General features: G+C 38.2%; 1 protein-coding gene across 1 annotated transcript in view; it reads left to right on the top strand.

Annotated features, from left to right (window-relative positions):
• Positions 1 to 23,099, top strand: part of PDE1C (phosphodiesterase 1C) — a 476,086-nt gene that overhangs the window by 381,420 nt on the left and 71,567 nt on the right. The window contains exons 9-12 of the mRNA XM_047095238.1: positions 9,855 to 9,955; positions 12,438 to 12,566; positions 14,577 to 14,678; positions 15,185 to 15,305. Of these exons, the coding sequence (XP_046951194.1) occupies positions 9,855 to 9,955; positions 12,438 to 12,566; positions 14,577 to 14,678; positions 15,185 to 15,305 (453 nt within the window). The remainder of the gene's footprint in view (positions 1 to 9,854; positions 9,956 to 12,437; positions 12,567 to 14,576; positions 14,679 to 15,184; positions 15,306 to 23,099) is intronic.

Here is a 23,099-nt window from a genome sequence, read left to right as displayed (position 1 = left end):
GGGCTCAAACCCACAAACCATGAGATCATGACCTGAGCCATAGTTGGGCACTCAACCAACTGAGCCACCCAGTTGCCCCACGTTTATTTATTTTTTGAGAGAGACAGAGCATGAGTTGGGGAGGAGCAGAGAGAGAGGGAGACACAGAGTCCGAAGCAGGCTCTGAGCTGTCAGCACAGAGCCCAGTGTGGGGCTTGAACCCATGGACCTGACTGCGAGATCATGGCCTGAGCTGAAGTTGGATACTTAACTGACTGAGCCACCCATGCATAAAGGGGACCTGTTTAATGTGATAAAAGATTTTTGCCAGAAACAAAAATCAGGCTTAGTTAATGGTGGTTCCATGAAGGCATGGAACAAAACAGGGATGCCCGCATTAATGTTGATATTGAGCATTTTTCTGGAGGTCTCAGCCAATGCAGTATCATATCTAAAAAAGTTGAAGAAGTATCGTGTGAAAATAATTTTACCATCTCATTTAAAAAATCAAGAAAATCAACCAAAAATTATTACATCAAATTAAAGTCCTCAATAAGATCTAGATAAAGTAGCTATCCTCTTGACTGGAAATTAACAAGTGTAATAGAAAAACACACATTCCTGAGAATTTTTTTAAAAAAATCAATAAATTGCTAATGAATAACTTTAAAAGTGATAAAAAGGAAACTGTAAAACTAAAGGGCAGAGAAACAACGTTTAAATAAAAAAAGAAATACATTATATTTTTTAATGTAAATCTTCAGTGTTATATAGATGTCAGTTTTCCTCAAACTAATCTATAAATTCAAAGCAATACCAATGAAAAGTAATGAAACACGATAAACTGAGTATGAAATATATGTAAAATAGATATTTCACAACTGTGGAAAAAACAGTTTTGAAAAAAATGTATGTGATGCGGTAGTCCTTATTCTACTAGGTATTAAAATAGATGCTGAAACTATAGTAATAAAGACAGGGTGGTCAGGGCACCTGGGTGACTGAGTTAAGTGTCCAACTCTTGATTTTGGCTCAGGTCATGATCTCACTGTTTGTGAGATGGAGCTCCATGCTGACAGCATGGAGCCTGTTTGAGATTCTCTCTCTCTCTCTCTCTCTCTCTCTCTCTCTCTCTCTGCCCCTCTTCTCCTCTCTCTCTCTCAAAAATAAAATAAAGTAAAATAAAATACAATAAAATACAATAAAATAAAATAAAGACAGGATGGTATTTGTGTAAAAATAGACAAATAGATGAATGAAATTGAGTAAAGTTTCAAAAACAAAACCCAAATTTATTTATTGAGCACTTATTATGTACTAGGTACATTTTTACAGGATGAGGATACATTGCTGCTCTTACAGAACTTCTGTTCTAGTGGGAGGTTATAAATAGAAGACCAATGAAAAAATAAACAAAGAATATATTGTAGTGTTCTGTAAAGAATTAAAATAGGGCACCCACGCAGACAAAACTGGGAATTTCATTAGACAGTTAGGAAAGGTCTCTCTCTGGAGGTAATATTTAATCTGAGATGGTCATGAGTTTTAGCTTGAGCCATGCCAAGGACTGAAGAAGAGTATGCCGGTAGAGTTAAGGTGGAACTAGCACATATCCCGTCACGAGAGAACAGCTTTGCAGCATTCAAGGAGCAGAATATAAAAGTACATGAGGGGAACAGTGGTACAAGACAAGTTTGGAGAAGGTAGGAATCAAACCAAGTTTGGCTTTATAGGCCTGAGTAACGAGTTTAAGTATAGTTTCTAGGTGCAGAGTGAGGCCTCTAAAGGATTTCAGACAGGGGAGTGATGTGCTCTGATAAATATTAGAAAAGTGTTACTGTGGAGGATAGATTTTGAGGCAGCCTGGTGGAAGAGGTACTGTAGAAGTCTACCAGAGAGATAAGAGTAGTTTGAACACGGAAGGACAATCCTGGGATACAGAGACAAAAACATCTGTCTTTGAGGTAGAGTTAAAAGGACTGGGTAGTAAGTAGAATTTAGAAATTTAAAAGAGTACATCTTACACCTTTGGTTTGATAAATGGGGTTGATGAGAGAGCCTGGTGGCAAAACAGGCTTTGGGAGAGGGGGAGTCAACAGTTTTGATTTAGATATGTTGAGTTTCAGATCCTTATTAGACATCAGTGTGGAAATGTCCAGCGGAAAGAGAATGAATGGAGTCTAGACCTCTGGAAAGAGGTCAGGGATTCTCATGTAGGTTAGGAAATCTACAGCATATCAATGTTATGCAAAAGACATGGAATTAGATGAGATTATCTAAGGAGGGGGTGTGAATAGAGAAGTAGAAGGGGCTCTACAGTGAGTCCTGGAGGAGTCTAGAGTTTAAAATGAAGGTAAAGAATTAGAGCCACTAATGGTAACTAAAAAGGAGTGGTCAGTGACATGGAATAAAAACCAAAAGATTGCAGTGTCATGGAAGCCAAGGAAGGAAAGTGCTTCAAAAGAGAATAGTGAACTGTGTGACACATCCCAAAATGTCCAGTAGTATGAGGATAGACAAGTAATCACTGCCTTTGGCACATGGAAGTCATTTGTGTCCTTGGCTTGAGTGGTCTCAGTGCTTTGGTGAGGATGGAACACTGAGTAGAGGATAATGAAGAAAGATTGCAAGTGAGAAGGTAAGGATGTGTATATAGATGACAACATTACAGGGAAAATGATTCAGTTCAACAAGTGTTTTGAGGACTGTTGTTCATTTGGGGGGAAAAAGAATGTTATTGTTCTACTTTAAATCATTTGCCAAATATCAGACAAATGAATTAAAGATGTGAATACAAAAATAAAAATCCGATCATATTAGAAGAAACTATGAGAATATGTTTATGTACTTGAAAAAGGAAATTCTTTCTTAAACACAAAAGTTATATAAAAATACTGATTAAGCTGAGTGTATTAAAATTAAAACCTGTAGGGTAAAAAGAATCATCATAATGATGTAAGGAAAATATACAGAGAGCAAGGATTAAGATCCAGGTTATAGAAAGGAATCAACAAGAAAAGACACAAATTCAGTAGAAAGTAGGAGGAAACCTATTCACAGAGTTACGATTGCCCTGTTATAAAGTCTCTGTCATAGGCAGACTTTGGTCTCCCCCCACCCTCCACTCCCCAGTTTATATTGTTGAAAGTCCTAATCTCCAGTGCTTCAGAATGTGACTATATTTGGAGACAAGATCTTTAAAGACATAATTTAGGTCACATAGGTGGACCAGTATGACTGTTGTCCTTGTACAAAGAGGAGATTAAGATTGTAGACATGCATGTGTGCATAGGAAAGGCCATGTGAGATCACAACACAAAAGTGGCCATCTGCAACCTGAGAAGAGGGCTCTCACCACAAACCAACCCTGCCAATGCCTTGATCTTGGACTTCTAGCCTCTAGAACTGAAAAAATACATTTCTCTTGTTTAAGCTGCCTAGTCGGTGGCCATTTTGTTATGGCAGCCCAAGCAAACAAATAGAGTAGTAGAGCCATGATTTGGTCCCAGGATTGACTTCTAACACCATGCATTTATGTATTTAGCTATACTTTTATAATATCTGTGGCCAAAATAGAAACATAAAAAAATAAGCCCCTGATATTCTTACACCTCAGTGTCCTCATGTGATCCCTGAAAATATTGTGGTGAGGATCAAAATGGATGTAAAAACGTACTTTGGACACATCTATTCAACATATATTTAGTCAGTACTTTCTGTGTACTGTGTACAATGGAGATATAAAGGTGAATCATACATAGCTTTTTTAGCCCTCGAGAAAAACTCCAAGTATTTATGCTAATGCAAGTTATCATTAACATGAATGTTATATCCTAGCAGCCAATGATCATGATGTGCTGCATACTGTTCTTAAATGAGCTCGTTTGCCATTGAATTTTCATTATCAATTCAGGCCATATTCAGAATCATTCTTAAATATAGAAACTACTTCCCGCCCACACTCTCTTGGAAATGCAGCTCAAAACAAATTTCTTTCATTGCAAGCTTACAAAAACAGTGGGGAGCATTCTGATGAATGGAGAGCATATTGTTACTCTAACCTTTCATTACAAACCAAGAGGGGGAAAACGCTTTAAATCATTTCAGTTTTATAAACTGTAAGACACGTAGGGAATCAAAACATCCTATTGATAAAGTGATGTCTGGGCTTCAACATCAACAGTATTACTCACTGTAATCTGTTTATATTACTCATTATTGCTTAACTTAGATTCTGAGGAGATGCTTGAATCCTTTCAGAATTATTTTGCCTACTTTTAAGAGAAAAATCCTTGAACAGAAGTAGACTGAAGAGTTGTTGATTGAATAAATATGAATTAGACTCCGAGCTCCAAAGTTTGATTTAGGTTTGATTTAAGAAAAGATTCCAAACTGCAAAGCCATCCCTTGGCCCCTTTCATTGCTTTTGTCAGACAAGTGCCATTAATTTTCCTTTTGCTTATTTTTTTTTTTTAGAAGGGAGAAGCTGTATATCTTGTACTTTTGATCATATATTTTGTCATCATATAAAGGAAACACTAAGCACATATAAATGGTTAAAGAGTGCTAAATGATTTTATTAGTCTTTGTGGTCAACAGAATTTTTGCCCCCATGATTTGCCCTCTGCTGCAACACTAATGGCACCTTGGATGCCAGAACACGAATACAGTGAAGGTTCCATCAGGGTTCCATGAAGTAGGGAGATGAGCCCGGATTCTCCAGGAGGGCCCAATGTACATGTGGGTCCTTGAAAGTCAAGAGGTGGCAGAGGAAGTGTGAGGACTCCACAAGCCGTTGCTAGCTTGAAGATGGAGGGGGCCGAGTGGAAAGCACAAGAAGGAAACGAATTCTGCCAATGCCCTGAATGTACCTGGAAACAGAGTTTTCCACAGAGCTTCCAGAAAAGTACACAGCCCTGCAAACACCTTGATTTCAGCCATTTGAGATTCTCACTGGAAAATCCAGCCACACTATGCTGCTTCTGACCTACAGAAGAACTGTTGACCAATAACTGGGAGGTGTTCTTTGAGCCTTAAGTTTGTGGTAATTTAAGGTAGCAATAGAAAACTAATATAGGGGTGGAAACATTACAGAGAAACTGTCATTCCCATATCAAAGCCATAACTTGCTAATAATGTCCCCTCTAGCAGTTTTGCCCATGTCGTTTTCCTTGAGGTGTCCACTGCCCTCCACCTGCCCGCATGCCCACACATATGGCGCTTGCTTCCTGAGTCATGCACTACAGAATTCGAAGTCCACTGCTACCAGTTGTCACGGCATCCCTGTTATTGAATTAGTTGTGACACTCATATTTTATAGATAGGGAGATGCTGATAGGATCTGTGGCTTGTCCCTTGTCACAGTTTGATAACTCTGGAATACAATTCATGTGGGACTTAAATTTCTTACTTTTGGGTTGTCATAAAAACTTCTGGGTTCACACTAATTAATTTGGAAAAGGCAAGAAGATCTGGACCATATTAAAATACGGAGGCCAGGGGCTCCTGGGTGGCTCAGTCAGCCAAGCATCTGACTCTTGATTTTGGCTCAGGTTATGATCTCACGGTTCATTGGATCGAGCCCTGCATTGGGCTCTGCACTGACACCATGGAGCCTGCTTGGAATTCTCTCTCCCTCTCTCTCTATCCCTTCCCCACTTGTGTGTTCGTACTCTCTTCTGTCTCTCAAAATAAATAAGTGAACATAAAAAAATATGAAGCCTAATTTCCCTCAAAATAACTTCTTCCACCTTCTTTGTCTCTATTAATGATGCTATCTAATACTACCCATTATTTTGTTTTGTTTTGTTTTGTTTTGTTTTGTTTTGTTTTGTATTGTTGTCACTTAGGCTAGTAATATTAGGACCATCTTTAATTCACTCTTATCCTTGAATACAACCTCTTCTGCCCACTTGCAGTCAGTTGACTGCTATGAGTTAGCAATGAATTCTACCTTCATACTATCTCTGCATCCTGTAAGGACTTTGCCATGCAGAAGTACTGTTCTTATTTCTCCCCCTCACTGGCATGCTGACTGCGTTACCCTCTTGCATGTAAACTTCATTGCCTGTTGAATCTGGTTTGTGTTCCTCACTCTGGCTTCTAGTGCCAGGGCTCTAAGTAGCCCGAACTCCTACTCCTCTAAAGGGAATCATTTCCTTACTCATGATGAATCAGCTTTTGATACTGGGACTGGCTCATTTCTTCATTCTTCTGAAAATGCCCTCTTCCATTTCTTGTTCTGTCCAATCTTCAAGGTCCATCTGTGAAGCTGTTTCTCACTCTTTTTTCTTTTCTTTTCTTTTTTCTTTTCTTTTCCTTTCTTTTCTTTTTTTTCTCTTCTCTTCTCTCTTCTCTGTTTCCTTCCCTCCCCTTCCCTTTCTCTTTTCCTTTTTTTCTCTTTTCCCTCCCTTCCTCTGTTCCTTTCTTCCTGTATCCTTCCTTCCTTCCTTTTGTGCCAGATACCATCTGTCCTTCTTAGCCTCAAGAAACAGAACTGATTTCTAAGCATCCACAGGGTGTTTTGAAAAGCACGGGTGTTAAAATGACTTTTAAAGGGTATGGTCTTATTTTTTTTGTTGTTGTTTGCTTATTTAAATCATTTGCTGGTTTTGGTTTATTAGAAGTAAGATAGGATCTTGTTAGTGTATTTGGGCAAAGGGGAGAAGTTACACTGATATTTGTAATAGAACCATAATTATGTAGTTATTTAGATGCCTACTGTCTGGGCTGATGCTCTGTGATTCAGATTTGTTTAGATGGTATACTGTCTCCCAGTCATAATCTTTTTATTGATTGACTTATTGATTTATTTATTTAACAATAGGAAAAAACCCCTACACTCATATTTGTTTTCCCATGAGTTTAAATCCTTGAGGGGTAAAACATCACATGGGTTTGTGTCCAATGGCCCTACCAGGAAGGTTGCTTTGGAATTTGGCATGAATCATGCCACTGTTTCCATGAGCATGAATTACCTTTCCTCAGATACTCTGGTTTTGTTGGGTGTGCCACCAGGGGTCACCTTTTCTTTGTACACACGAACACTCTCCTGCCTAGAGAGAATTCAGTTTCACCTCTAGTGTAATATTTTCTGTTTTAAGAAGAGCTGTGTGCTTCCAGGGACCCTGCTTATAGCCAATAGGAATAGCCTTGGACTACAGTGTTCCAGATATACTTGTCATTTTAGAAGCTCTGTTCCAAGCAGGGCTTGACAGGCTCCAAGATAGCCTCATAATCTTATTTTAAAATGTTAACTTTTGGGGGGCACCTGGCTGGCTCAGTTGGTTAAGTATGCAACTCTTGGTATTGGCTCAGGTCATGATTAGGATCAAACCCCATGTTGGGCTTTGCACTGACAGCATGGAGCCTGCTTGGAATTCTCTCTCTCCCTCTCTCTCTGCTCCTGTGCTGCTCACATGCTCTCTTTCTCTCTCAAAATAAATAAACAAAATTAATTAAAATAAAATGTTAACTTTGCATGAGTTTAGAGAAAGAGATACACTGGGGGATGAGATGGGTAGAGACAGTGAAGGCCATCGAGTGGGGACAGGGTGTTGGTGAAGAAAAGAAAGACATTGCCAAAATAAAAAAATATATATGTATGGAAAGTAGCAAGAGCATGTGTAATATAAAAGTATACCTATATAATTTTATGTAAAACTGAGTAAACACAGGAACAATGACCCAAAGGAAATGTGACAGAGATTCAGTGGGAATTCTGGAGACCTAGTATGTGGGTCTTCACATGGCTAGCTGTGTGACCTTGGGTAAGTCATCGGACATCTCCCAGCTTCAGTTTTCTCATCTAGAAAATGGAGGCAACAACAGTACCTACCTTACGGAGTAGTGTGTATGGCATGAGTTTCTGTGTGTGAAGCACCTAGAATGCTGCCTGATGTAAAGTGAGCCCCTGTAGGCACTAGGCCCGATGAAAACGCCCCTCACTGCTTTCAGGGAGGGCACTGCAAGTTCAGTTCACTTGAAATTCTTACTTATCTTAAATGTTAATTTCATTTTCTTGGTTTTTCATCTTAGTCTGTGTTTATGTCTTTCTATTCCCTATAGATCAGTTTGTATTTTTTTTAAACTTTATTTATTTTGAGAGAGAAAGTACAAGAGCATAAATGGGGGAGGGTCAGGGCAGAGAGACAGGGAGGCAGAGAGACCCCCAAGAAGGCTCAACTCTGGTAGTGTGGGGCTCAAACTCATGAACCATGAGATCATGACCTGAGCCTAAATCAAGAGTCAGATGGGCTCAATGGACTGAGCCACCCAGGCACTCTAGCTTGTATTTTTGAAGTGTAATCTATCAAAGATGCCAGAAAGTTTCCTGACATTTCATGCTGAATTCTGCTAGAAATCATTTGCAAAAGTGTAGCGTTTTTTTTTTCCCCCTGAGTATCTCTATACTTATTCTTTTGCAAACTGTAAGGTCTTTTTTCCCCCATAGGTTGTCTGTAGTTTATTTATTTTACCCTCAGTTATCCACAAAGAAGGTAATAATTCTCAAGAAGTTTTCAAGATGAATATCAAAATTAGTAGTTAATTGGGAAGAAAAAGTTGAGGTGGGAATTATGAAAATGTATGTGTTAATTTTTAATCACTTTGTACTAACTTAAATCAAGTAAATATATTGTGTTCACTAATCTTTAATTCTGACTCCTGGCTCTTTTCTGAATTCTGCTGATGTGGGTACTCATATTTGTCTTGCTTTAACCCTGCTCCTATCTAAAATTTCTACTTTCATTTCTTCAAAGGGAAATGGGAACTTAAAGATACTCATGAAACAAACTCAGGGCAGAATCCCTCTAAATTTTTATAGTTGTTTCCTTCTGTCTCACACTTGCCACACTGTCTAAATCATTGAATTTAGGTACGATAGGTAAACAGTTACATTTTCGTGTTCCTATTTTATTGGTTTTATATCATATTTAATTATGTAATCATAATAACAAGTGCAACTTGTCAAAACAGGGCTTGGAATAAACCACACTGAAACTTGTATTGATTCAACTAGTAACAAAAGTGAGCTGAGGGTCCCAAAGGTTGGGCTAGCAGTCATGGATGTTCTGTCATATGGGCATTGGGCAGTATGGTTTACAGAAGGGATGGGAAGCATCAGTGAATCTCAAGTTATTGAAATGGAAGTCAGTTAAGAGAGCTTCAAATATGCAGTGGCTATCAAATTCTAGTATACATCAGAATTGTCCGGATTGCATGGTAAAACACAGATTGGTGGTAAAATCCAGAGTTTCTGGTTTGGGGTGATGGGGGGTAGGATTTGTATTTGTAACAAGCTGACAGGTGATGCTACCTCTGATGGTCCAGGGAACACGCTCTGAGAACCTTGGATTACAGCCAGTTTTGGTGGCATGGATGGGGAGAGGTCTTCTCAAAGATCAGCACACATAAGGTAGAAGGCCAGGTGTTACCTTTCCATCTGTCTACTACCCACTTTCTAGTGGAGAGACATCAGGTTTTCTGTGTGTTCTCTGTGTGTTCTTGGTATTGCATTGAAATTTTTAATACATTTTTTTCTGTGTCTACCCAGAAACTTTATGTGGAATTTGGGGAAGAATACAATGAGGGCTTTTAAAGTCTTCATGTTTGTTGTTTTTTGCTTCCTGGAAAAAAAATAATAAAACTACTCGTTGGCTTTTTTTTAACCTTGCAGGGCATGCTGCTCTCAAATCACATGTCCCCCAGTCTCCTCGCAGGAAAAAAAAAATTCTGTCTGTCAGAAAACGTGTGTTTGACAACAGCTTGCCAGCTGCAGGGCGGAAAGACAGCGATGTGGGTGTGTTGTCAGCAAGCTGAAGACTCTGTCTGAGAAAGAGACAGATTATCTGATTGCCCTGTAATCTCCCTTTCAGAACTGGCTGACGGAGCTGGAGATCTTTGCTATAATCTTCTCAGCTGCCATCCATGACTATGAGCACACCGGAACCACCAACAATTTCCACATTCAGACCCGGTGAGGATGTTGAATATTTGGAGAAGAGGCAGGAGGGGGCAGGGACCGAGATTGAGAAGTCAGAAAGGTGTTAGTCACCTTTCTTTTGCATGGTTGCTCTACCTTGGCGTTTCTGAAAAAAATCAACTTTTCAACAAGATATCAGCGTGGTGAACTTTGACCAAGATTTAGAATTTGAGAAGCCATCTGCTCCCAATTCTCATATTTTATTCACATCAAATATGGATATCCTTTTCTTCTCTATTCTGATGCTAGCTATTTGTTTACTTATACAGGGACTATGCATACTATTTCTACTAGGCGGTAGAACAGTTCACATAAAGGTGAAGATGCCAAGTAGACTAAATCAGCGAGCATGGGCCAGGCTTGGGGTGTTTCTGTTGACATGAACAATACCTGAGCCTTCTTGCCCTATGATCTACGGGATTCTGGGGAGGCTCTTCTTATCCTTCTTGATTTTATCCCTGCTCTGTTGAGTGCTTGCATTGCTCCCTCACATAAGGCCTGGGGAGCTAGGTTGTCTCATGTAGACCTCCTTACTATAGACAACCTATGTACCCACTGTAATGAACCTCTGTGGGGAGTATTAAATATGGGTCCAAGTGCTCCACTCTGAACCTCTTTACTATAACAGATATTGCTAACTTGTTTTTTTAAAACGAAGCTTCACATTTTTCCTTAATATTGCTCTCAGCACAGAATTCCAGGCAAGCAGTCTCAGGCAATTGTCTTTTCCATTTAGGATGAAACCTTATCAGTCCTGTCCTGGCCCAAGAGCTTACCTTCTCTTAAGACAATTATATGGAACTCTGACAGTAGGGTTAATAGGGCCTTGGCATAGTAATCAAAAGAAGCTAGAATTTGGGGAAAGATGGCATGGCTAAGAGGAAGAACGTAGCAGGGAGAGATGAGAATTTAAACCAACTAAATACTTGCTGTTTCACTTGAAAAAGCAGGTGCACACTCTAGATAGGATTGTGTTCATTAAATCAATTGACATGTATTTAATGAACCCAACACTTAATTATGGGGTACACAACAGAAGACAGTACTGTCTGATCTCTGTTCAGAAGGGGAATTACAATAGATAGCAGCAGACAAAGGGACTTAAGCCATTAGCTTCATTGTCTACCTCCTGCTTCTTCACATAGAGGAGCCTCAGCTACTGGGAAGCAGCCTTTTGTGGTTTACTTGCAAGGTCTTTAAATATAGGGAATTCCTCAGAGCAGCTCTGCTTAGTGGATGTCTATGAGTGGAGCCTTTGCTCTGAGGACAGAGGCTGTGGTGAATAGCACTTGCTGAAGGAAGAGAGGTGGGTGGACTGTACATGGGTCTTTGCTGGAGACCAATGTCAAAACCAATCCCAACTCAGAGGAAATGGCTTAATTACAGCAGCTGGACATGAGCTTAATGTCACAAAGTATACGTCAGTTAGAGCCTGACTTAAAAGATATAAGACCAGACCTTTCACCACGACATTTGTATGTTTTGTGTTATCTCCATAGGAGTGGGGATATTCCAGTGGGTTCAGGTATGCTTCGTTTAGAATAGAATTTAAACATTGGCTTCTTTAATAGAACTTTGTTCAAAGCATCTCAGCCTGTGTGATCCCTGCACAGAAAACTAAATCTGTGACCTGGTTCTTTGTCCTTTGATGGTATATTAAGCCTAACACTTTAAAGGTATGCTAGATATATCCCAAAGTGTGGCCAATGACAGTCAGCAGTTATTGTGGGGAGCAGTGGCTGACTTTTCAGAAGAACTTGCCTTTATCCCAACCCTGACACTTAGGTACTATGGGGTTCTGTGAAGTCACTTTAGATCACTGAGACTTGGCTTCCTTGATGAGCATCAAATAACCTGTAATAATCTAAGATTTCATTAAACTGAAGATATTGAAATAGTAAACACACAGCTCTGTGTTTGGTGCAATGGTCTGTAAGAAAGTGACTAAAAACTGTCATATAATTCTTATCATCTTTACTCTCAATTTTACACGTATGACTTTAACACGGCAAATTTTAAGATCAAGGCACTACCAGAGGAACTTGGCACACTGTACCTATCAAGTGGTATGTGTTAAGAGAATTATAATGATAATAAACAAATTCTTTCATTGAATAAAATTTTTAAAAATTAACGTTATTCCAGAAGATACAAGGAAGTTTGAGTTGACCCATGTTTTATGAAATCACCTTTGCTACTAGTAGAGATAATTGAGATCTGGTTATAGAATAGTTTTCAGAGAATTCTCAGGTTGGATATCACATATTTCACATTCACATATTGACATTAAAATACCCTACATATATCTATTGATAATTTGTAGTGTTTGGTTTTAGCTTTTTGGTTGATATAAATGGCATGGGGCAAAGATAATTATTACATTTGGAAAAAAGACGATGCATTCTAGCTTGAGAGAGTTACCTGAAAAATCTCAACCGTTTAACATCCTAAATTATTTTCTTGGCTTTCTGCTCAGGTCTGACCCTGCTATTCTGTACAACGATAGGTCCGTATTAGAAAATCACCATTTAAGTGCAGCTTACCGCCTTCTGCAAGAGGATGAGGAAATGAATATTTTGATCAATCTCTCAAAGGATGACTGGAGGTAAGGATGAGGCAGGAGAGAGATTTGGAGGCCAAGAAAGGAACCGTGAGGAGAGATGAAATATGCTGCTTTTGGAGAAATAATACTATTTGAAATGTTTATGGCACCCTTTCTTCTGCTTCCCCCCACTGCTCACCTCCCTCCCTTTGCTCTCTCTCTTCTCTTTCTCTCTGTCCCCCCCCCCCCATCTGTCTTTTGCTTAACACAAATATTCAAATATATTATAGGCACTTTGGAAATACTTGCTGTTTGTTACCTTAGGAAACTTGTGTTGCCTTTATCTTCTGCCCCTGCCCCCCCTCCCCACCCCGGGAGTAGAATTCAGTGATTCATCACTTGCATATAACACCCAGTGCTCAACACAAGTACCCTCCTTAATACCCATCACCCATTTAGCCCATCCCCCACCCACCTCCCTCCATCAACCCTCAGTTTGTTCTCTGTTGTAAAGAGTCTCTTATGGTTTGTTTCTCTCTCTTTTTCCCCCTTCCTATATGTTTCTTAAATTCCACATATGAGTGAAATCATGTGGTATTTGTCTTTTTCTGATTTATTTCACTTAGCATAATACACTCTAGCTCTATCCACGTCACTGCAAATGGCAAGACTTCATTCCTTTTGATGGCTGAGTAATATATCTATATCTATCTATCTACATTGATATCAGCACACACACACACACACACACACACACAGACACACACACCACATCTTTATCCATTCATCAATCAGTGGACATTTGGACTCTTTCCATAGTTTGGCTATTATTGATAATGAGGCTATAAACATTGGGGTACCTGTACCCCTACAAATCTATATTTTTGTACCCTTTGGGTAAATACCTAGCAGTGCAATTCAGCAAATTCAGTAAAGTCACAGGATATAAAATCAATATATAGAAATCAGTTGCATTTCTGTATATCAATAATGAAGCAGCAGAACAAAAAATCAAGGAATTGATCCCATTTACAATTGCACCAAAACTAATTAAGATATCTAGGAATAAATCTTAGCTTCTTAAAATCTGAGTTTTGTATTTAAAATATGTTTTTCACCTTCTATTTGATTTGAACTTTTTTTAAAACTTTCAAAACTTCCTAAGAAAATTATTTTGACGCTCAAAAAAAAATCGTGGATAACTAATTCTAGTGCCTAAATGACATTATGTGTCTTTGAATGAATTTAGGCACACCTGAGTTTGAATATGGACATGGCTACTAGCTATATGACATTTAGGAAGTTACTTAACCCCTTCACACTGTTGTAAAATTTATTTTCTAGAAAATAGATAATAAAATTTATCTCTTGCTTTGGTTAATGTTATGACAAAGGATATAACCCATTTAAAATGCTTAGCACACTTTGTGATGTATATGGCAACCCTGCAAGTCATGTAAATGTAGGTCAGGTGTTTCAAAGATTAGAGGCAAAACCATTTATTTTATTTAAAGTTTATTTATTTTGAGAGAGAGAGCAAATGGGGAGGAGCAGAGAGAGAGAGAGAATCCCAAGGAGGCTCTGCACTGTCAGCACAGAGCTGGACACAGAGCTCAAACCCATGAACTGTGAGATCATGACCTGAGCCGAAATCAAAAGTCCTATGTTTAACCAACTGAGCCACCCAGGTGCCACCAGAGGCAAAACTATTTGAATCCTTACAGAGTTCTGAATCTACGGTGATGCAAATAGTACTTATATTTTAATTAAACAGTCAGCTGTTTATCGAATATTTTTGTGCTAGCCATTATGCAAAGGTTCAGTGAAATAAGCCATGCTGAATGATATGTATATTCCATGTGTCATATCCCTAATAAATGATTTCCTTAATCCTTACCCTTCACTTATTCCCCATTAAAAAAAGAAAAAAAGCCCACCTAAAAGGCTCAAGTGGATTAGAAATGTCACAACTAATTAACTGGTTTTGCCTAGAAGTGGCAGAAAGTATAAACAAATTTTTGGTTTCCATTTTTTTACTTCTATGCTTCTCTCTCCACGGGGTGTCCCTGAAAGGGAGTTTCGGACCTTGGTAATTGAGATGGTGATGGCCACGGATATGTCCTGTCACTTCCAACAAATCAAAGCAATGAAGACTGCTCTGCAGCAGCCAGAAGCGTGAGTGCCCCTGTGACCTCATGTGTTTTTATGGGTGTCCAAAGAGGTGCTTGTCCACGTTGTAGCATCTTTGAAGAGCACCTTCTTCAGAGAACGTTACTGAATAGTCTCATAAAGTGGGGATGTTTGGAGGAAAGAGCATGAGAATTGTACATATCACAGATAGATTTTAAAGAATTTAAAATAATTCTTCGTGGGAAACTAAATCATCAAAGATTCACTCAGCGGAGAGGCCACAAAAGGCAGTGAGTGACTCTTGGGTTCTTGTCTTTTTGAATGATGCGGTCATTCCAGAGATACTTTTGAGTCTATATGTGAGGTGTGCAGCTCAATAAACATGGAGACTCAGCTGATGACCAGCTCAGTTGCAGGATGAAATGATGCTTTCCCCCAGTTCAGCTGAAGTGGGGTTTGAGATGGGAGAATAGAAGAGATAAAACAAAGCAATGATTTTTAAAAACTCTGAAAGTTTGATCCTCACGTGTTTGGGTCCTTTGGGTTGACAGAATTGAAAAGCCGAAAGCATTATCCCTGATGTTGCACACAGCAGACATTAGCCATCCAGCAAAAGCATGGGAGCTCCATCATCGCTGGACAATGTCACTCCTGGAGGAGTTCTTCAGACAGGTACCTTGTGCTACTCCTCAGGGCTGTCATCAGTAGATATTTCTGAATTTTCTATTTCAGCAATGCTATAATAAGACTATGGGAACTGCAGTAATTTTCTTTGGGGAGTAAGGTTTCATAGCTTTTTGTTTGTTTGTTTTTTTGTTTTGTTTTTTTGTTTCTTGGTCATGTGATGTCTGACTCTTACCTAAATTTTGATTCTCAGAACATTATGGTGTTTCTGTCCTATACATTTCTGTTTGGAAAAAAAAAAAACAAGCACTTGTTTTTGGCAGTCTTTTGTCAAAATGTCAACTGGTTACTTTCCTTTTTACTCTTTATTTTAATGGGTTGACCAAATGGTAGTTACTTTTGCATTGTCCTGTAGGATTAACATGTTAATCTTTAACTCATAATAATTTAGCTGTTATAATTGGTTGGGTTGTTTCTTTTGAGCAGATAAGCCATGTTGTCAAATTCCAAAGTGAGGTGTGGCAATTTGTGGTCAGGAAATCACTAGATGCTGCTGCTTCAATTATATTTAAACTTACTACATCCTAAGACACAGGGTTGTGTTTTCTACAAGGGTAGCCAGAGTCTTTAGTGAGTAGGCAGTACTTTAAAATTAAATTTAAAAAGGGGTGCCTGGGTGGCTCAGTCAGTTAAGCGTCCGACTTCAGCTCAGGTCATGATCTCACAGCTTGTGAGTTCGAGCCCTGCATCGGGCTCTGTGCTGACAGCTCAGAGCCTGGAGCCTGCTTCAATTCTGTGTATCCTTCTTTCTCTGCCCCTACCCTGCTTGTGCTCATTCTCTCTCTCTCTCATAAATGAATAAATGTTAAAAAAAATTTTTTTAAATAATATTAAATTTAAAAAAGGTACACAGAAGTACAGAAATAGGGGAATAAGTGCATAGTACCAAAAACTGATGTCTTCTCTAGAAGAGCTGCCATTAAAACATCTGCTTTGAGATACGAGGTCCTGAGGTTGAAGGCAAGATGACATATGCAGACTGTGGGGCCTGAATTACAGTCAACTCACATCAGTACAGTTAATTCAGTTCTTGTTACTTCATGAAGGGTGGTTCATGTCATGGACTCAGAGACTTCTGACACTGCACAGAACATTTATGAAGGCCAGTCTCAACTTTGTCCCATGAACCGACAAGAGATAGGGACTTTCACTGGTTACTTAATTTTTGGAAGCAAATTACTCCTATGATTACTCTTCTTCTGGGATTCTGGTTTGAACTGGAGAATTGTAGAAGGCATCTATATGTGTGTGTGTTTTCTTCTGAAACTGTACACAGTATCCAGTGATGAGGTGGGACTAGAGTTAACAGCATATTCAACGAAGTCCAGAGGACTCTTCGTTGTTTTTTCTATTCCACCTGGTTCGTGGTACTAATCAAATCACTCTTCTAGTTCCTAATGGACTTATCTGAGATTTGTGTTTTAGGACGTGGTAGTGGGGAGTGGATTTAGGGGAAGGTTGTACCAGATGTTTTCTTAGGGTCCTTCTGGCATTACATGTTCTACACTTCCTTCATACTGTCTAGGAGTTCACATCAGGATATGCATATACACATGCACCCCTCAGCTGTTATGTGAATACACCAGCAGGTACCCTGTTCTGCATTTGGCTGTTTCCCTTTGCAAAGGCATTGGTTGGTCTCTCAGACTAGTTCTTACGGAGAACCTAGTGGTATGTGAGGAACTAGAGCTGTATAGGTGTGGCCTTATGTATATAAGAATGACTCTGCAAATTCATCCTTAATCAAGGGCTAATTTTGAACCATTTTCCCAGAAGCTCTTTTCCTAATATTAGTGAGAGGATTTTCTGTAAATACCCCCTCTCCATTATCATATGCTTTCTTTAATATTGCTTGTGTAATAACACCCCTAATGGCTAGGAGTATTTAATTTGTAGCCAAAGGTCGGTGATAGTAACTCATGTAAGTTTGAGGTAATGAAATGATTCCTTCTTTTAATTGTGAGTGGATATGAGAAATTACTTAAACATGTGCACATTTTCCCCATAAAAGAAACCTTGTTTGCATACACATATGTTTGAATTGAATGAAAACGTGCTAGAGGCAATGTGAAAATAACCTTATTGAATTTCTTGCCCATTGGGAATGGAATGTTAGCTCACTGGACTGGAACTACTTTTTAGTAATTATGATTCAGTAAATTATTTTTATTGACTTAATATTTTAACCCAGATGCCATAAGCCATTGTAAGTAACCCATGTAGGAGAAATGTTGCCTCAGTTCTTAACTATAGATTTTAAATCAGACAGTTCAAATGGGAAATCTCAATGGGACTGTAGAGTCTTTGAAAGTATTACATTTGGAAGTTGGGTTATAATTCAAAATAAGGGCATAGCCTCAGTACTGAAAGACCAGACCTTCCATGCTTTGCTAAAAGAGTAAGTTATATCTTAAGTATTATAACCATATTTTACAAAATCTAAGCTACTGCTTCAGGGTGCTTCTCAATGAAATATTGACTTTAAAGAAGTATAAGTTTGCCTTTTTGGTAAATACATGCTATAAAAGTCTTGAGGTTCATTTCATTTATATTGTTGTTTATTTTTATATTTTGCAAATGTTCTCTACAATTCTTTTAATATCTTCTGTGTCTGTGGTTATTTCCCTGTTATTATTATTATTATTTTAAATGCTTATTTATTTATTTTGAGAGAGAGAGGGAAAAAGTGTGAGTGGGAGAGGGGCAGAGATGGAGAGAGAGAATCTCAAGCAGGCTCTGCACTGATAGCGAGGCTCCATCAATGTGGGGCTCAATCCTATGAAGTATGAGATCATGACCTGAGCCAAAGTCAAGAGTTGGATGCTTAGCTGACTGAGCCACCATATTTCCCCATTTTAATTTTTTTTAATTTTTAAAGTTTATTTTACTGAGAGAGAGAGAGAGAGGGAGAGAGAGGGGGAGAGAGAGAGAGAGAGTGCACATGTGTGAGTGGGGGAGGAGCAGAGAGAGAGGGAGACAGAGAATCCCAAGCATCCTCTGCATTGTCAGTGCAGAGCCCTATGTAGGGCTCGAACTCGAACTTGCAAACTGTGAGATAGTGACCTGAGCCAAAATCAAGAATGGGATCCATAACTGACTGAGCCACTAAGTGCCCCTATTTCCTCATTTTTAATTTTCATTTCATATATTAGTGTTTGTGCCCTTCTCTATGAAATTAGCTAATCATTTGATTATTTTATTGTTTCTTTTTTATTTTATAATACCTTAATTGAGGTTTTCATTTGTACTAATTCGTTTCTTCTGCTTGAGTTTACTTTGTTCTTTTGTTAACTTCCTGAGATGGATGCTTAATTCACTTATTTACATTCTGCCTGTTTAACATTACTAAGACTAGGAGTTTGTCTTTTTCTTATGAATCTTACGGATTCATATATGCAGTACGTTTACAATCACTCCTTTCTAAATATTCTGGAATTTCGGTGTAGATTTTTCTTTTACCCAAGAGTTGCTTCTGATAGAAGTGTTTGTTTATATAATTTCCAGTGGTAGGGTCTTTTGCTTTCTAGTTTTGTAATTATTTGTGGGTTATTGAAATTAAATCACAGAAATTTTTCATTGTTTGGATTTTATTGTGAATCATTTGTCACCTACTGTATAATCAGTGTTGTGAGTATTCACTGCTCTCGAAAAATATATTTATTTTCTTCTTGCAGGATATAAAATTCAAAGAATACTGTACACACCTACCTTATCAATTATGTCATTTAGGTATTTTATATATCATTAAAATTTTTTTGATCTTTTGTAGGATGACAAGTGTTTCTATTTTTTTTTCTATGTAGTATGAAGGTTGATTCTATGTTACTTGGTTCTTGGATATTAATAACTATTAGACCATCATAATTTACTGTACCCCTTGTCATTATAAAGCCTGCCTCTGTATCTCATCTAATGCTTTTACCTAGAATTCAAATTTGACTCATTTTAAGAATATGACCCCTGTCTATGCATAGATTTTTATGTTCCACCTTTCAGAAACACTTTGGTTTGGGTGTGCCTTTTAAACACTGTATATAGGGGCTTCTGGGTTGGCTCAGTTGGTTAAGTGTCTGACTTCAGTTCAGGTCATGATCTCGCAGTTTGTGGGTTCGACCGCTTAGAGCCTGGAGCCTGCTTCGAATTTTGTGTCTCTCTCCCTCTGCTTCTCTCCTACTCACACTCCATCTCTCTCTCTGTCTCTCTGAAAAATAAACATTAAAAATAAATAAACACTGTACATAGTTGAGGTTTTTTTATGAGGCGATCTAAGATTCTTTTCTTTTATTATTTGAAATCAGCTATATTAACATCCATTGAAATGACAGAAATACTTGATCTTAGGTGCCATGACATTTTACATTATGCTTTCTGTTTTTATGGTTTCTTCTTTTTTTTAATTTTTTTTTAATTTTTTTATTTTTTTTTAATTTTTTTTTTCAACGTTTATTTATTTTTGGGACAGAGAGAGACAGAGCATGAACGGGGGAGGGGCAGAGAGAGAGGGAGACACAGAATCGGAAACAGGCTCCAGGCTCTGAGCCATCAGCCCAGAGCCTGACGCGGGGCTCGAACTCACGGACCGCGAGATCGTGACCTGGCTGAAGTTGGACGCTCAACCGACTGCGCCACCCAGGCGCCCCTATGGTTTCTTCTTAAATAGTTCACTGTATTGGCTATGCTGTCTGCTTTGTTATGTATTTACTTCTTCTGATGACTTGGAAGTTTTATATTTTCAGTTTTTCCAGTGGCTAACTTGATAATAAAAAATTTTACATTCTCTATTTCGATAGTATCTATTGCTTCCTTGTTATAAAAATTAGTAAACTTCTTTTCCTCTCACCTCTTCCCCAGCACCTGTTTTTAGCTGGCTTTATTAACTGGTTTAATTATTGTAGTCTGTCTTTTATTATTTAAATTTAGTTATGTTTTTTTATGTATCAAGTTTAAATGATATATTCTTACCCCCATCTACAACAGATAAGAAAGCCAGTGTTTATTCATTACCTTCCAATACCATTCCCCATTTTTTTTCATAACATAATTAACTCCTTATTGCTATTTGTTGGCTATCATATTTCTAAATTGTCCTGAGTTTTTAAATGAGCATTCTCTGGCATGTACGACATGCTGTTTACAAAAGATAAACCTTAAACAATACGACTTGGAAAGGTGGAAAACATATCTGGCAAAAGCATAATTTTCTAGTTTGTTTTTGTCTTGGTTCTACTCACTGCTGGTACTTTAGCTCTGGTTGATGTTCCATCGGTTGGCCAAAGTTGTTCTTCAAGTGGTTTCTTTTAGAAGAATGAATGCAACACATTTTTGTATACTTGCCAGTTTTTCTACTGCTATTATATTTGGGCCATAGTTTGCTTGCTTTTTTTCTTTTTTTTTTTTTTTTTTTTTTTGGTGGGTGGTGGGCCAGGGGTGGAATCAAGCTTTCTTTCCCTGAAGACTTTTTTAGATTTCACTCAAATATGTTCAACCTGTGCATATTGCTATGGAGGGGTTGGAGGCCCTGCTGTAATTATTTTCATGTCTAGGTGATGTATCTTTTTGCTTATGTGCCCTAAAGGATCATTTCTTTACCTTTGAAGCCCACTGACAGAACTGGGATTTATTTCAATAATGATTGTTCTGTAATAGCTTTTCTTGGGACCTGGTCTGTTCTTTTCCTCTATAGATTCAGGTTACATTGATTAAATCTTTGAATGCTTTCCTTTTCCATTTATTTATTTCTCTTTTTTAGGGAAAGCAGTTATTCATATGTTGTCTCTCTTTTGTTTCTCTTCCATGTCTATCACTTTTCTTTTAAACCTTCATTAACTCTTTGATCAGGGGTATTTGTGTGGCCTGCTTTTTACACTCCTGACCACTATGCCCCTTACTGTGTTTCCATCGAGAAAAACTCTTGTTTGTGCAGCTTCGTATGCAACCTTCCTTTATGCAATGGTCTGTTTTTCTTTTCCGTTAGTTACAAAACTATCCTTTGTACTGAGGCTTTTGCCCTTCTTAAAAAATATTGATGTCTTCAGTAAAAAGGAAAGTGTTTGAATAATTCCACATGGGCCAGTAGTTATAGAACCATATAATATTGTTTCAATCAAATTGAATTCACCAGAAGTACACCTTTCCACATTACTTTCTGCAAATTACTTTTTTTCCAATTCATAAATGTACCTGTCATCCAAAGGGAATTCAATGACCACTATTTTAAAATAGTGTTTTAATAGGTGAGCCTGCTCAGCTCAATTAAATCCAAAAGATGTATGTGATGTATAGATATGGGTACAGACAAGTCCATGGGATAAGAAGTTGTTTTATAGCTTGTACTTTTTCAGTAATAAAATCCAAACTAATGCTTACGTCTTAATAGTCAAGTGGTTAGTGTTTCCCACCTCTTCTTCTAAACCACCCCCATTAAAATGTACCAAAAAACCAACTTGTGTCCCTGCTTCATAGGGAATAAGAGTGGGTTTTACTTGTTTAAGCTGAGATATCCCACAGAACCATCTACACCACAACAGTTTATGTCATAAATCCTCTTCCTTCTTTTTATACTGCCCAAGAAGAAATAGCTCAGGGGTAAATTATTTTTATCATGCCAAGGAATACTCAGAAACAGAAGAGCCATCGTGTCCCATGGGGTGTCTATCCAGGAAAGGGTGCAGAAGGAACTGAGCCACTTCAGGACTGTTCCTGAGACCCTTGGATGTCCCCAGCACCTATTGTGACCCCACCATTCAGCTTCCTCAGACGCCCATTCCTTTTCCTTCCTTTCCTTTTGTGTGTGCGAACCAGCATCCTTTCTCTTCGATAACATGCCTTAGAAAGAAAACATATTTAGTTTTTGAACTTGGCCTAGTTTTTGAATGACGTTGTTACTTTTCACTTACTATTAATTTATTGGTAGTATTTATTATAATCAGAGTGTATTTGAGATAATAAATTCACTAAATGTTCCTCAAATCTTGACTTAAATATTAGAGATATCTATTACAAAATGATACTAGTTTTTTTATTTATTTACATATATTTTCTCATTATTTAATCCTCATCATAACCTGATGAGATAAGTATTATTATCCATACTTTATAGAACATAAGACTGAAATGTAGAGAAGGAAAGTCAACTTCCTGTGATCACACAGCTAGAGGGAGAAAGGCCAGATTCAAGCCCAAATCAGTAGCCATTAACCTGAGCAAATTCTAGCCTTGTAAAATGAATCAGCACACCTTCACTACTATAAGAAAGCTGTCATATTTTTCCTTTCCTCTAGGTGTGTGACTAAAGTCACACGGGTTTTAATTTTTTTTATTATTGTTTATTTGCTTTTGAGAGAGAGAGAGAGAGAGAGAGAGAGAGAGAGAGAGTGAGCAGGGGAGGGGCAGAGAGAGATAGAGACAGGGAATTCGAAGCAGGCTCCAGGCTCTGAACTATCAGCACAGAGCCCGATGCAGGGCCAGAACCCACGAGCTGTGAGATCATGACCTGAGCCAAAATTGGACGCTTAACCAACTGAGCCACCCAGGCGCCCCTGGTTCAGGTTTTAAAAAATCATCTCCCTCATTATTTAGACTTTCCATAGTACTCGCTTATTATAGTGATGGTTTTTTAGTGAGATTGAGAATATATTGGTCAGACAATTATTATTTTCTAACTTGGTAAACACAAGCAAGTATTTACTCTGTTTCATTTTTTGGTCCACTGTTCATTATGGACCCCTGTGCTTAAGACCCCAGAGCACTTACCTCAGGTGTGTGGCTTTAGGTAGCAACACT

This window comes from Lynx rufus, unplaced genomic scaffold (assembly GCF_022079265.1).
Source record: "Lynx rufus isolate CCGP_SWC_20201006 ecotype Redwood Valley unplaced genomic scaffold, mLynRuf1.p SCAF_4, whole genome shotgun sequence".
Classification (NCBI taxonomy): domain Eukaryota; kingdom Metazoa; phylum Chordata; class Mammalia; order Carnivora; family Felidae; genus Lynx; species Lynx rufus.
This window is presented reverse-complemented; position numbering and strand designations above follow the sequence as displayed.